The 12,315-nt window shown below is 31.2% G+C and overlaps 1 protein-coding gene across 1 annotated transcript; it reads right to left on the bottom strand.

The window, feature by feature from the left end:
* Positions 1–10,006: 10,006 nt before the first annotated feature.
* Positions 10,007–12,061, bottom strand: LOC107012952 (protein DETOXIFICATION 49). Its single transcript, XM_015212929.2, has one exon. It carries the CDS (start codon positions 11,900–11,902, stop codon positions 10,223–10,225), a length of 1,680 nt encoding a protein of 559 aa, XP_015068415.1. The 5' UTR covers positions 11,903–12,061; the 3' UTR covers positions 10,007–10,222.
* Between the last annotated feature and the right edge of the window lie 254 nt (positions 12,062–12,315).

Raw genomic sequence — 12,315 nt, forward strand, 5'->3', positions numbered from 1 at the left:
TGGGTCCAATTTTGACTCTCTTACATGATAATATGCAATTGAGCCAAATACATATAAAGAACCATAATCTTCAGCAGGTTTTCCATACCATTTTTCAAATGGTGTCTTCCCACCAATAGCAGCAGATGGTAGACGATTAATGAGGTGGGACGCATATGTTATTGCCTCAGCCCAAAATTCTTTGCCCAAGCCAACATTGGACAACATACATCGAACTTTCTCCAGCAAAGTTCGGTTCATGCGTTCTGCCACTCCATTCTGTTGTGGTGTATTTTTTACGGTGAAATGTCTAACGATGCCATTTTCCTCACAAATTTTCTGAAAAAATCATTTTTGTATTCGCCACCATTGTCTGTGCGAAGACACTTGATCTTTCTGCCACTTTGAGTTTCTATCATCGTCTTCCATTTGAGAAAAATTCCGAATACTTCATCTTTTGTTTTCATCGTATACACCCACAATCTTCGAGAAAAGTCATCAACAAAAGTTACAAAATAGTGTTTCCCACCTAATGAAGGTATTTTGGAAGCACCCCAAACATCCGAATGAACATAATCCAAAATACCTTTAGTATTATGGATAGCTGTTCCAAATTTAACCCTTGTTTGCTTTCCCTTGATACAATGCTCACAAAACTCCAAGTTGCAAGTTTTTACTCCTTTTAGCAATCCTTGATCTGATAAAGTTTTCAAGGATTTCCCTCCAGCATGCCCCAAGCGCATATGCCACAGCTTGGTCATTTTTGCCTCCTTCTCGTCATTGGATGTTGTTGCCGCTATCCCAATAACTGTACCACCTTGATAGTGGTACATGTTATTATTTCTTCGAATTGCCTTCATTATCACCAGTGCACCAGAGCATATTCTCATCACGCTATTATCTGCAATGACTTTGAACCCCTTTGATTCTAGGGCTCCTACAGAAATGAGATTTTTCTTCAAATCTGGTACATATCGAACATCTGTTAATGTTCTACTTAATCCATCATGGTTCCTTAATCGGATTGAACCAACACCATATGCGGTAAGAGGATTATTGTTTGCAGTGTGAATAACTCCACATTCTCCTTCTTGTAAATCAATAAACCAGTCCCGATTGGGACACATATGATAACTACAAGCTGAATCCATCAACCATACATCAGATGATTTGGATGGATCTGTTATAACTAGTGAGTAATCGGAATCATCACAATCAGCCACATTTGAATCCATGACAGCCTTCCCATTATTTGGTTTGGCTTTGCTATTCAACTTTGGGCAGTCTTTCTTCCAATGCCCTTTTTCTCGGCAAAAGGCACATTCATCTTTGCTGAGTCTCGATCTTGACTTGGATCTCCCTTTCTTCGTTCTCATATGATTTTGAGAACGACCTCTCACAACTAGTGCTTCTGCTTCTCCGCCTTTTTGTTTTTCTCTCTTTCTTTGTTCATAACTGTATAAGGCAGAACAAACTTCTTTGAGAGATACTTCATCATTCCCATGCAGTAGAGTCGTTTCAAGATGCTCAAACTCATCGGGAAGTGAACTTAACAACATTAAGGCCATATCTCCATCCGTAAAAGTCACGTCCATATTTCGCAAATCTGTCGCCAACTTATTAAAGCTGGTGATATGATCATTCATTGTGCTACCGGGAACATAAGTGAAGCGTAACAGTCTTCTTTTCATGTAAAGTTTATTTTGACTGTTTTTCTTCAAGAATTTCTCCTCCAATGAATTCCATAATTTATTTGCAGATGTTTCCTTCGTGTATGGATACTTTTGTTCTCTTGCAAGGTAAGATCGAATGGTACCGCAAGCAACACGGTTGATAATCTTCCAATCTTCTTCTCCTACACCGTCTGGTTTCTTTTCTTCAATGGCAATATCTAGCCCTTGTTGAAAAAGAACATCAAGGACCTCGCCTTGCCACATTCCGAAATGTCCTGACCCGTCAAAAATTTCAACTGCAAATTTCGCATTTGACACAATTCTTGTCATAAGCGAAGATGCCAATGATGACGTATTATTGACACTTGATGTGGACTCATCATTTTTCTTGTCTTCCATTTTACAAATACTATTTACTAGCTAACAATGCAAAGACCAAAGTAAATCTTTTTCTGATGTGGAAGTTCAGACTATGCTGCAACCACAGAGCATACTCAGATAATACCTTGGCTTTGATACCAATTGTTGCGGAAGCCGAATATATAGAGAGTGATGGAATCACAACTACTATATCTAAAAGTAGCTAATAAATAGTAAATGAGACAACAAGAGAAAGAACACCAGGAATTAACGAGGTTCGGCAAACTTTTGTTTTCTTTTGCCTACTCCTCAGACACAAACAACCAATATTTATTTCACTCCAAAAGAGTACAAGTGAAATACTACAAGAGAGAAAGAAGAACAAATGCCTTAGGAGATGAGAAGGCAAGTGAGAGATGTGTTACAAATGAATTAGGAGCTACCTATTTATAGGAGTAAATTCTTCCTATTGATGTCATCCATAACATCACAATATGTCAAAATGTCAACATTTACCTTGTGAAATCAATTTATGGTTCACCTAAATTTCACCTACAAAAGTTGCTATCTTGACTTTTATACCAATGAAGAATTATCCTCCTAACTACCATATCTTCTCATTAATCCATTTTTGAATCTTGTCAAATTTAACATTATTCACTTGAATTAAAAGTGACAAATTTTTTGGAGGACATAAACTGTTGAAGAGCGTTACAATCCTTTTGTAGAACAATTGATGTGTTATTGCTAGCAATGGTGGGTCCAGATATTTTATGGAAGGTCACTACAATAAAAATAATCATTAGCAGCAATTGTCACTCTTTGTATATGTTTCTAAAGCATTTAGCGACATTGGTTCTAATGACACTTAACTAATGTCGGTAAAGACGTTAGCCCTCTTTATTAGTATCAATATTTAATGCCGCTAAAAGTTATTTTTGTTATAGTAGATGTGCAAAATTTTAAAAAGTAACCCACAAAATATTTAGTGAATTTTGACTAATAAAAAATGATATTAAAATTTTAATATTAGCAAGAATCAAACCTTCAACCTCATGCCTCAAGGCTTCTTACTCGCTCTTTACCACTGAGCTAGAGATTCAAATTACATCAAGTTTGTCCAACATTATCTATATATTAAGAACTTCATTAATTTGATCAATATATACAATATAATTTTCGACAAAGGGTATTCACCTGCACACCCATTACTCGCTGTACCTTCGCCCTGGTTCCTAGTATGTCCTAGTGATATTGACACATGGTTAATGTCTATTAGTTTTAATATTTTAGGGCTCGAGTGAAGCTGCTCAAGCCTTGTAATTTATAAATAACTTACTTCTTTCATTAGTAAAGGCATAATGATTTCAAGCGATATAACATCATATTTATATTCTTGAGCTCCAATCTTAATCATCATCGAAGTCATATATAATGGAAGAGCTAGAAGTTTCATAAAGAGTGTCCAGATTTTAAAGTGAGCCTACTCTTCTTAAAAAAGAAAAAATAAAACTGAGTTACTATTAATGAAATTCGAACAGATAAAATACTTTAAGTGTGCATGCTTTGCTCTTTTAAGGCGCCATAAGCGACTAGGATACATCATATTGTTGCTCTTTTAAGGCGTCTAAAATCACTTGATTGCATTATATTGTTGTATCAAGGGTATTCAAAATATGTTATTTAACCACTTTGTTTATCATTTTATTTGTATATACGATATAATTTTCCGACGGATTGAACACCCTGACATGAGTGTAGCTACACGGGGTCATGAAACAATACATATACCATGATATCAAGTCTTTTTTTTACCATCACTCGGTATTTGATATCCACTGTGAAACTCTAACTTGATTCAGATTCGCGTTCATAAGACTCATTGAGTGAAAAAAATACTTTCTTCCAAAATCCAAATTTCATTTGATTGATTATAAGTCTTGTTTATTCAATCACAACACGAGTCCATAGATTAATAATATAGATTCAATATTCATTGTTCTCGATTCCCTTAATCTTTTACTAAATAAATAAATAAATAATAAAAAGTAAACAGTATTTTTTTTAGAGAAAATGAGAAGTACTAAAATAAATATTCGTCAGTATCAATTAGTTGATCAGTAGAATTAATATAGTGTTTTTGAAGGAAACCCCAACATGACAAAATTATGTAGCCTTTCGAAGCCTCGTACGGTCACCAGACATTAACAGAAAACCCTCCAAAGTCAACACATATTTTATTATATTTTTTTGAAGATCCAACATTTTAAAATTATATATCCCTTTCGTTCAATGTTTATATAGTTGGCTATTCCCCTAAGATCAATATTAAAAAGGGATAAATTCATTTTAAAATGTACTTGAATCGACTCAATCTCATGCAAATTGCTAAATTTTTTAATATGTTTGACCCACATATTTGATGAATGAGTCCATTGGGGTCAACATTTTAAAAATCCAGACTGGATCTAAGAAAATGTTGCTTACTCCCTTTGACTTTCGAAAAGAAAAAAAAAAATACTATTTTCGTCTATTTTTACTTTGTTCATTAACAAATTAGATGTTTAATTTTACTTGTTTAGTTGGAAAAAAATAGAGAATATTTTATTATTTTATATCTATTTATCTTATTATGAACTAAGTACTCTACTAATTATTTCAATCATTACTAAGATGATTTACGATAATTACGATTGATATAGTAAAATTACCATTTTATTATTATTATTATTATTTAAAGGTATGTCAAGTCAAATATGATCGAAGATAATAGATCTTAAAGAGTTCCTCTAAGGCCGTCTGTCCAATTATGGTACTGAGTTTTATTTTAATTATTAATTATATACTAGGTTCCTTAATATTCAAATTGTCTTTTTGCTTCACTAAAGAACATGAAAAGGAAATATTAACAAAAAAAAAATGAACTTGGAAATTGAATTTTCATGTGAAAGGGGGTATTTTAATTTGAAGCAATATGACAACTTGCTTAATTTTTGTCCTTTCTCTTATATCAAAAACTAAAATCACTTGCATTATACTAATTTGAACACTTGTTGATAAATGGTAAGACAATCAAATTAAGAGTGTATACATATATACTCTTCTACTACTCTAAATTAAAGCTAAGGATGTGTTCTTGAGCAATTTATCCTACTTTTTTTGTACATACATTTTTATCACGACATGCGACCACTCATGAAAATCGAAGGATATCTATATGTACGGCTAATTCGAGATAAGTCTTCTACATGTCATTTTTTTCTACGTACTTAGGTGTATATCATGTATGGTGTGACAATTTTCAAAAATTGATCATCAGTTTGGAATAAAAAATTATTTGACTCTTTAAAAATGTCGCTTAAATTTGCTTTGTGATTTCTTATGTCTAATTGTATGTATTTGTATATTTTAATTTCCTATATCTCTATTATTTCGAATTTCAGTCAAAACTTTATCAAAAACAATTTTCCTATCTAGTAAAGGCAAGGAAAAACTCTATTTATAATTTATCTTTTCAAATCTTATTAATAAAATTACACTTATATATATTATTATTATTTTATATCTTGATATTTTGAACATAAGGGTGACATACAACTATGATATCTCTATACCTTTTTTTATTTTATCTCTTTTAGATCCTACTTATAAAATTTTATATATTATATATATCTTGATATTTTAAATACAACGTGTCACAATTATGACATCATCATATTTTTTCTTTTTTTTTTGGTTAATTTTATTTTTTCTTTTTTTTTTTTGGCAGAAGGGGGGCTTACCAAGATTAGATTTTATTTTATACATATATATAATTGTGCTTGTGGGGCAAATGCTTTTAATTAACGTCATATTCTTTTGCAAAAATAGCCCAACAAAAACGTAAGCTAANCAATTAATTAATTATCTTTATTATGGAATCTAATTTACTATAATGAAATATTGATATATATGTATATTTTTATGTTTCTTATTCATCCTGTATTTCATCAAAGATTGATTAGGAGACATGTATTGTAATTAGCAAAGGGTCGCAAAAACCTTGAAGAGCCAAGGGTCATAATTAAAATGATTAGGAGAATAATTATTATTTATTTAGTAGTATATATCATGATAAGGATGATCATAATTCAGTCCATGCTCTTGAAGGTTGCTGAGATAATAATAATAATAATAAAAATTACAATTTTTCCCCTCTAATTAAGCACCTAATATATTGATCAAGCCTGTATGTCTCCTTATCTCTTCACTAATATTAAATTCTCATATTTAATTACTTGAAAATGCTAAAACTTGTGGGTGGTTCTATACGTATCATCAAATCCATCTAAATTTCGTCTTTTTTTTTTAAATAGTTGCAATTCCTAATGTTGATTTAGAATCTATTTTTAGCTATATTCCTATGCTTCATAATTCTAGTCTAGTATATACATTAAATATTCATCATTTTGTTGACTTAATTTTTTCACAACTAGGCATGAGTTGTTATAAATATATCTATTTAGAGGCGAAGCCAGCATTATAATTATATATATATTAGGATAAGGTCAACTTAATTTTTTTATCAAATATTTTATATATAAATAATTTCATAAATTAATATCGAAAACTCATAACTAAAATTGTTGAATCCGCCTCAGTATTTATTGCCTTAAAGAAAGAGAGACTTTGGGAGGATTTATAAAACATTTGAATATGATTAATGATTCAGAGAGAGCTAGGCTTTTGCCTTAGAAAACAATTCAGGTCCCTTTAATTATTATTTAATGTTATCCCCTAAGTAAGCATGATTATTAATTGTTGTATTTTATCAATATATTTATTTGTTCAAATTAATTAAAGCTACTACGTATTATAATTATTAATATTGTTTTTTTCTTTGTACAGTTACTCCAACTGTCTATTTTTCAACTACGTCTACACAAAGAAAGCGTGTTTATGCATGGAAATTTATACATAGGACAACTCAACAATGCATGAATATGGTAACAGGTATTAATTATAATCTCTATTTTTTTAATGCTAATTATAATTATTTTTAATCAAAATAAATTTTTAATCCTTAATTACAGTCCAATAATTAAGTTATTAGTTAGAGTGTAGTGTAATGTAATGTAATTAACTTATATTTAATAAATCTTTTGTTTTTCTTGATTCTTTGGAACATTAAAGGGATCTCACCTTTTGGTATAGGTTTAAGGCTAAATAATATACTATCTTCAAATAAACATTTTATATTTATGTGTTAAAATCTGGTGGATTCTGATTCTCCTGCATGGAATTAAACAAATTTAGATACGTACACTATTTGTTTAATATATACTCTGATAAAAGATTAAATAATCATCACGTTTTCCATTTTAATTTAGAGGCAGTACGTAGTTCTGCAAGTTTGTTTTCCCTAATTAATTCATTTGGAAAAAAAGAAGTAATTAGGTGTTAATTAAATTAAGAAGTGAATAAGTTGCATGATTCATCTATCTATCTGACCTTATAATTTGATTAATTAATTATTAACCACTTGCTAATGGCAGAGTGTTCTGAGTTTATTGGGGAAAATCAAGGTCAAATGATAGTACATATTCTAGTGCAATAGTACTGGTGAAATATCTTCAGGTTATATACGCATTTTCTCTTTTTATATTTGATTAATTAAGTAATTTACAATAATTTTTTTTTAAATGTGGAAAATAACTTTGAATAGTAAAAAAAAAAAACATCAAGTCATAAACAACACTCCTATGCTTACACTCATATTTTCATAATATGTGTTCGAATTATAAATAAATATTTTATTTTATATACATTAGATATATTATTAATATAGAAAAAAATTCAAGCATACCGATAACTACTACGAAGTCGGAAAGAATATTTTTTTTCTGCAGCGATTAAATTAAATTAATTTATTTTTTAAAAAATTATATAGAAAAAAGTATTTTTTTTCTCTGCAGCGAACATACCCTTAAATTTATTACCTTATTTCAGAATCTTATTGCTTCTCTTTAGAGAAAAATAAGAAGCAAATTAATCGGTTTAAGTTGAACAAATGAGCCAAAAAAACCACATTATTAGATAGAGATTTTCCTAAAGTGTAAAAATCATTTATTCTGCTTATTTACTTATCCATATTTTCTCTTTTAACTGTTTCTATCTACTTGTTTATTTTGATAAATCAAAAAAGGATTAAAATTTTTTTTTTCCTATTATACCCTCATTTAAACTTTTTAAAAATTTCCAAGTTTTAATTCATCCTTTTTGAACCATAATTAATAAGGATGAAATTGTAATTTCGCTATGCTAATTATTGCTATCTCAAGTGTATCATTTCTAAAGTCGACAACTAAATAGGACCAGAAGAATCAGAGTACGTATTGTTATATAATAAAGTACATCTAACAATGTAAAAAAAATCTTTATTTATATATATAATGAAGTTACAAAATCTTAATAATGTGTAGAAGCAATGCATGTTGAGGAAGATCCCCCAACCAAGCAGAAATATATAATTTGACATGAACAAGTTATAATCTTTATCAAAGTAAGGGAAAAAAAGGATATTGAAGATCTTAAGAGATTGACTAGCAGCAGCAATATTGGCACATACATACATATATATTATAATTATAATATATGCTTAATTTATTAGTTGATGTTGCAACTTGCATACATAATTATAGGAGCATTTGCATTTGCCTAATTATAATGCGTCTCCCATGTGTCCCGTGCTCCCCTGCTTCTCTTTGTGTACCTCCCCAATTAAATAATACTAGCTGAATTTAGCGACAGATAAATTTTATTGCTAAATCGTAAAATTATTATTACTATTCTTATTTAACGACGAAAATGATAGATTTTTATTAACTACGAGTAAAATAATAACAAATCAAGACGACATTAGTAGTTAATTTGTATTTTAGATAGTGCTGGAAAGAATACAAACACATCCATCCAGTCTTATCAAAGTTTATATGCTTTGAGCATCATATTCCCTTTTTAACAGTATTTGCGGCTTCTGTTTTACGCACCTCAACTAGCCTATCTATCCATTTGAGTCATACGTTTCAAGTTATATCAATTAGGCGCGGAGCTATGATTTTGATTTTCTAGAAGATTCTAAAATTTTATGTTTAAGAATGACAAAAGTCCCAAATCGGTGGTTAATGAGATGGGTGGACTCGTTAATAAAGCTTAGGCAATCCTCCTCTCTTTGAGCTATCTTTTGGTATGGTAGTTAGGTCTAAGACCTAATTTTACATTTTAGAATAATGATTTTAAATATTAAAAATTGAGTTTTGAGATTTAATAAATTTAATAAATGTACATATTTAATAAATTTTGAAACACAAATAAACTGTGTGGGTTCGATAAAATCCGAATGCTAATTTGTAGTTTTCTATTTTGGCATGGCGTAATACGCGGTAAGCGTGATGAAATACGACAAGGATAATTTGCTGCGGGACTTTAGTTTTTTTGAAATCGATAGAGCACTCATATTTTATACCATTTCAAATAAATGTTCATATTGATACCAACTCAAGTTTTGGCAAATCTAATATAAAAACATATATTAAAAATTGAGAATTCTTCAATTCTAAAATGTCAACAAATGTTTGTTGAAAATAGTCTCAAAGAATTATTATTAACTATTATTTACTTACACCTGATAATTGCAAACAACTGTACGGGTGTTAATATTAGTTTTAATTAAAAGATTATAATTTTACACCATATAAATTGTTAATGTAACATTTTTGTACAACTCTCTTAGTTCTCTTTGTATATGAAGTTGTTTTGGCCACCTAGGATTTTTTTTAAAATAATAATAACTGAATAAAGTTTATCCTAGCTATTCCATGCATGCAGGACAACATGAAACACACATAACTCAACTTGGAGGCCTCTTCTTAATTTTTTTTAAAATTGTATTTACCTTATTTAATTTGTTATCTAAGCTAAATAATTTAAAAAAAAAGAAAAGAGGGAACATGTGATAGTACAATGAGCAAATGAACAAAATTTGGTAGAGTAATAATTTTCTTAGCTAGAGTACAAACTGCACCTTTTCTTTCTTGCTGGTTTTTCCAGCTACAATCTTTTGTCATATCCTGTGATATTCCCAATTTGGACCTCACCAGAATTACCAAAAGAGTTTGCTTCACATGAATGCACCCCTCCCCCTCTATACAGAAAAATTAAAGATATAATTGTTAACATAAAAAATTTTCATTGAGTTGCTTATTACTACTACTAGTATTTTCTTGAGTTTGATCGATAGTGATGGTCCCTGTTAGTTGTTTGGCTCTGAGTGTTTCGAATTCCCAATCTGTATGAAGCAGAACAAGCAGCATAGTTACCATACAAGACGCTTGTGCGGCCAACAGTCCGAGCCATAATCCTTGAAAATCAAATCCCATATAAAAACTTAGCCCCACTGCTACTGGCATCCCAACGATATAAAAGCATCCTAAATTTATATTTGCCCCAACTTTAGGCCTTGCTGTTCCTCTCAAAACCCCACAGCCAGTTGTTTGTGGGCAGTTTCCCAATTCACAAAGCCCAATAATTGGTAAAACAAGTGATGTTAACGCTAATATCTCTTTGTCATTAGTAAACATCTTGGCCCAAACGTTTCTCACCGTCACCGCGAAAAATAGAGCTGTAAAACCCAAAGTGAAGCTGCAACCAAGGCCTACAATGGCAGCTACCTTTGCTTTACCTGCTCTCATGGCTCCAACCTCATTCCCAACTCTTGTTGATACACTGAAACTAAGAGAGGATGGGAAAATGTAAATTAACGAAGTCGTTTGAATCAAAATGCCCATTGAAGCAACCGTTGCTTTCGGGTTAATCAACAACCCACAGAGCAAAATCATGATCTCATACCACCACCATTCAAGACATACTGAAATGCAGCTTGGGATGGCTAAATTCAAAAGGGATTTCCATCCTTTAACACACTCCATTGACAATTTCTCCCATGTCTTTTTGTAAACACCAGAAACAAGAATATATACAATCAACGAACCTACTAGATTAAAATTAGTCAAAACCCCACTCATAGCAACTCCTCTAACCCCCAAATTAAGCTTGATAACAAGAAGAAAATTTATGGGTATATGCAGGAGAATGGCGAAAATCGCACAACAAGTCAGAGGCAGAGTAATCGATTGAGTTCTAAGGTAAATACGCAAGGGATGAAGTAAAGATTGGGCGAATAAATCAGGAAGAGAATAGAACAAATAAGATTGTGCTTCGGTTGCAATATCTTCATCTTGACCACAATAAAGCAGAATCGTCTTCATATTAACCCAAAACAGAGCAATTGGGAATGAAATTAATAGAAGCAAAAGAACAGTTCTCTGTAAAGTAAGCCCAAGAAGATTATACTTTTGGGCTCCAAAAGCTTGTCCACAAATTGGTTCCATCCCCATAGCTAAACCAGATAAAATTGAATACCCAGTAATGTTAGCAAACCCAATTGCAAGAGATCCACCAGCAAGAGCCAAACCCCCAAGACGGCCAAGAAAAAGCATAGAGATCATAGAACGAGAGTAAAGCAAAAGTCCTGTAAGGATCATTGGAAAAGCGATATTAGCTATGGATTTAGCTTCATTGAATACAAGAGAAGTTATTTTCTTGTTGGTTATGTGGGGGTAAGCGTCGTTTGTTCGGCTTTTAGGTATCAAAGGGGTAGACATGTCGGATTCTTCAGGGACTTTAATGGTGGTGAAATTTTTTTCTGCATATGCTTCGCATTTGCAGGTGAATGGCGGACTTGTCGGCTTACACATTTTTTTTCTTCTGTTAATATAATTAAAAGAGAAAGCAAAGAGATAATAGAGTTTTATAACAAAGGGAACGAACGAGGAAGAAGTTTTTGTGCACATTTAAAGGCCAACAAGTGATGGGGTTTATATAAGGACAGATTTTCTAAACTTTTACCAGCCTACAACATTATAAACAGTGGAATTCCAATTTTGTTTCAACTAAGTTTTTAGGGGCGGAACCTTTTTTATTTATTTAGCTGGTTTTAGCATATTTGTCCTTTTTAACACAAATGTTCAACTTTCTATAAAAATTGAATAAATTATACAAACTTATTTTATGACGACTAGTTCTGTTATAGTAGTATACCAACACACGAGTGTGTTGTAGAATTATCTAACAGGGAAGCCAAAAACTGCAAAGAGATGATAGACAAGTCATAAGCAGAGACAATGGATGAAACAACTTTTTGGACATATAGATAAGGACCCAAAACCGGCCATTTATAAAAAGGCCCGTTAAAGGGCCCAAAAAA

The sequence above is a fragment of the Solanum pennellii genome, chromosome 3 (genome assembly GCF_001406875.1).
Source record: "Solanum pennellii chromosome 3, SPENNV200".
NCBI classification, from domain to species: domain Eukaryota; kingdom Viridiplantae; phylum Streptophyta; class Magnoliopsida; order Solanales; family Solanaceae; genus Solanum; species Solanum pennellii.

Coding starts and splice junctions, on each gene's coding strand:
- LOC107012952 (XM_015212929.2), bottom strand. CDS start 11,902: ATGTGCACAAAAACTTCTTCCTCGTTCGTTCCCTTTGTTATAAAACTC.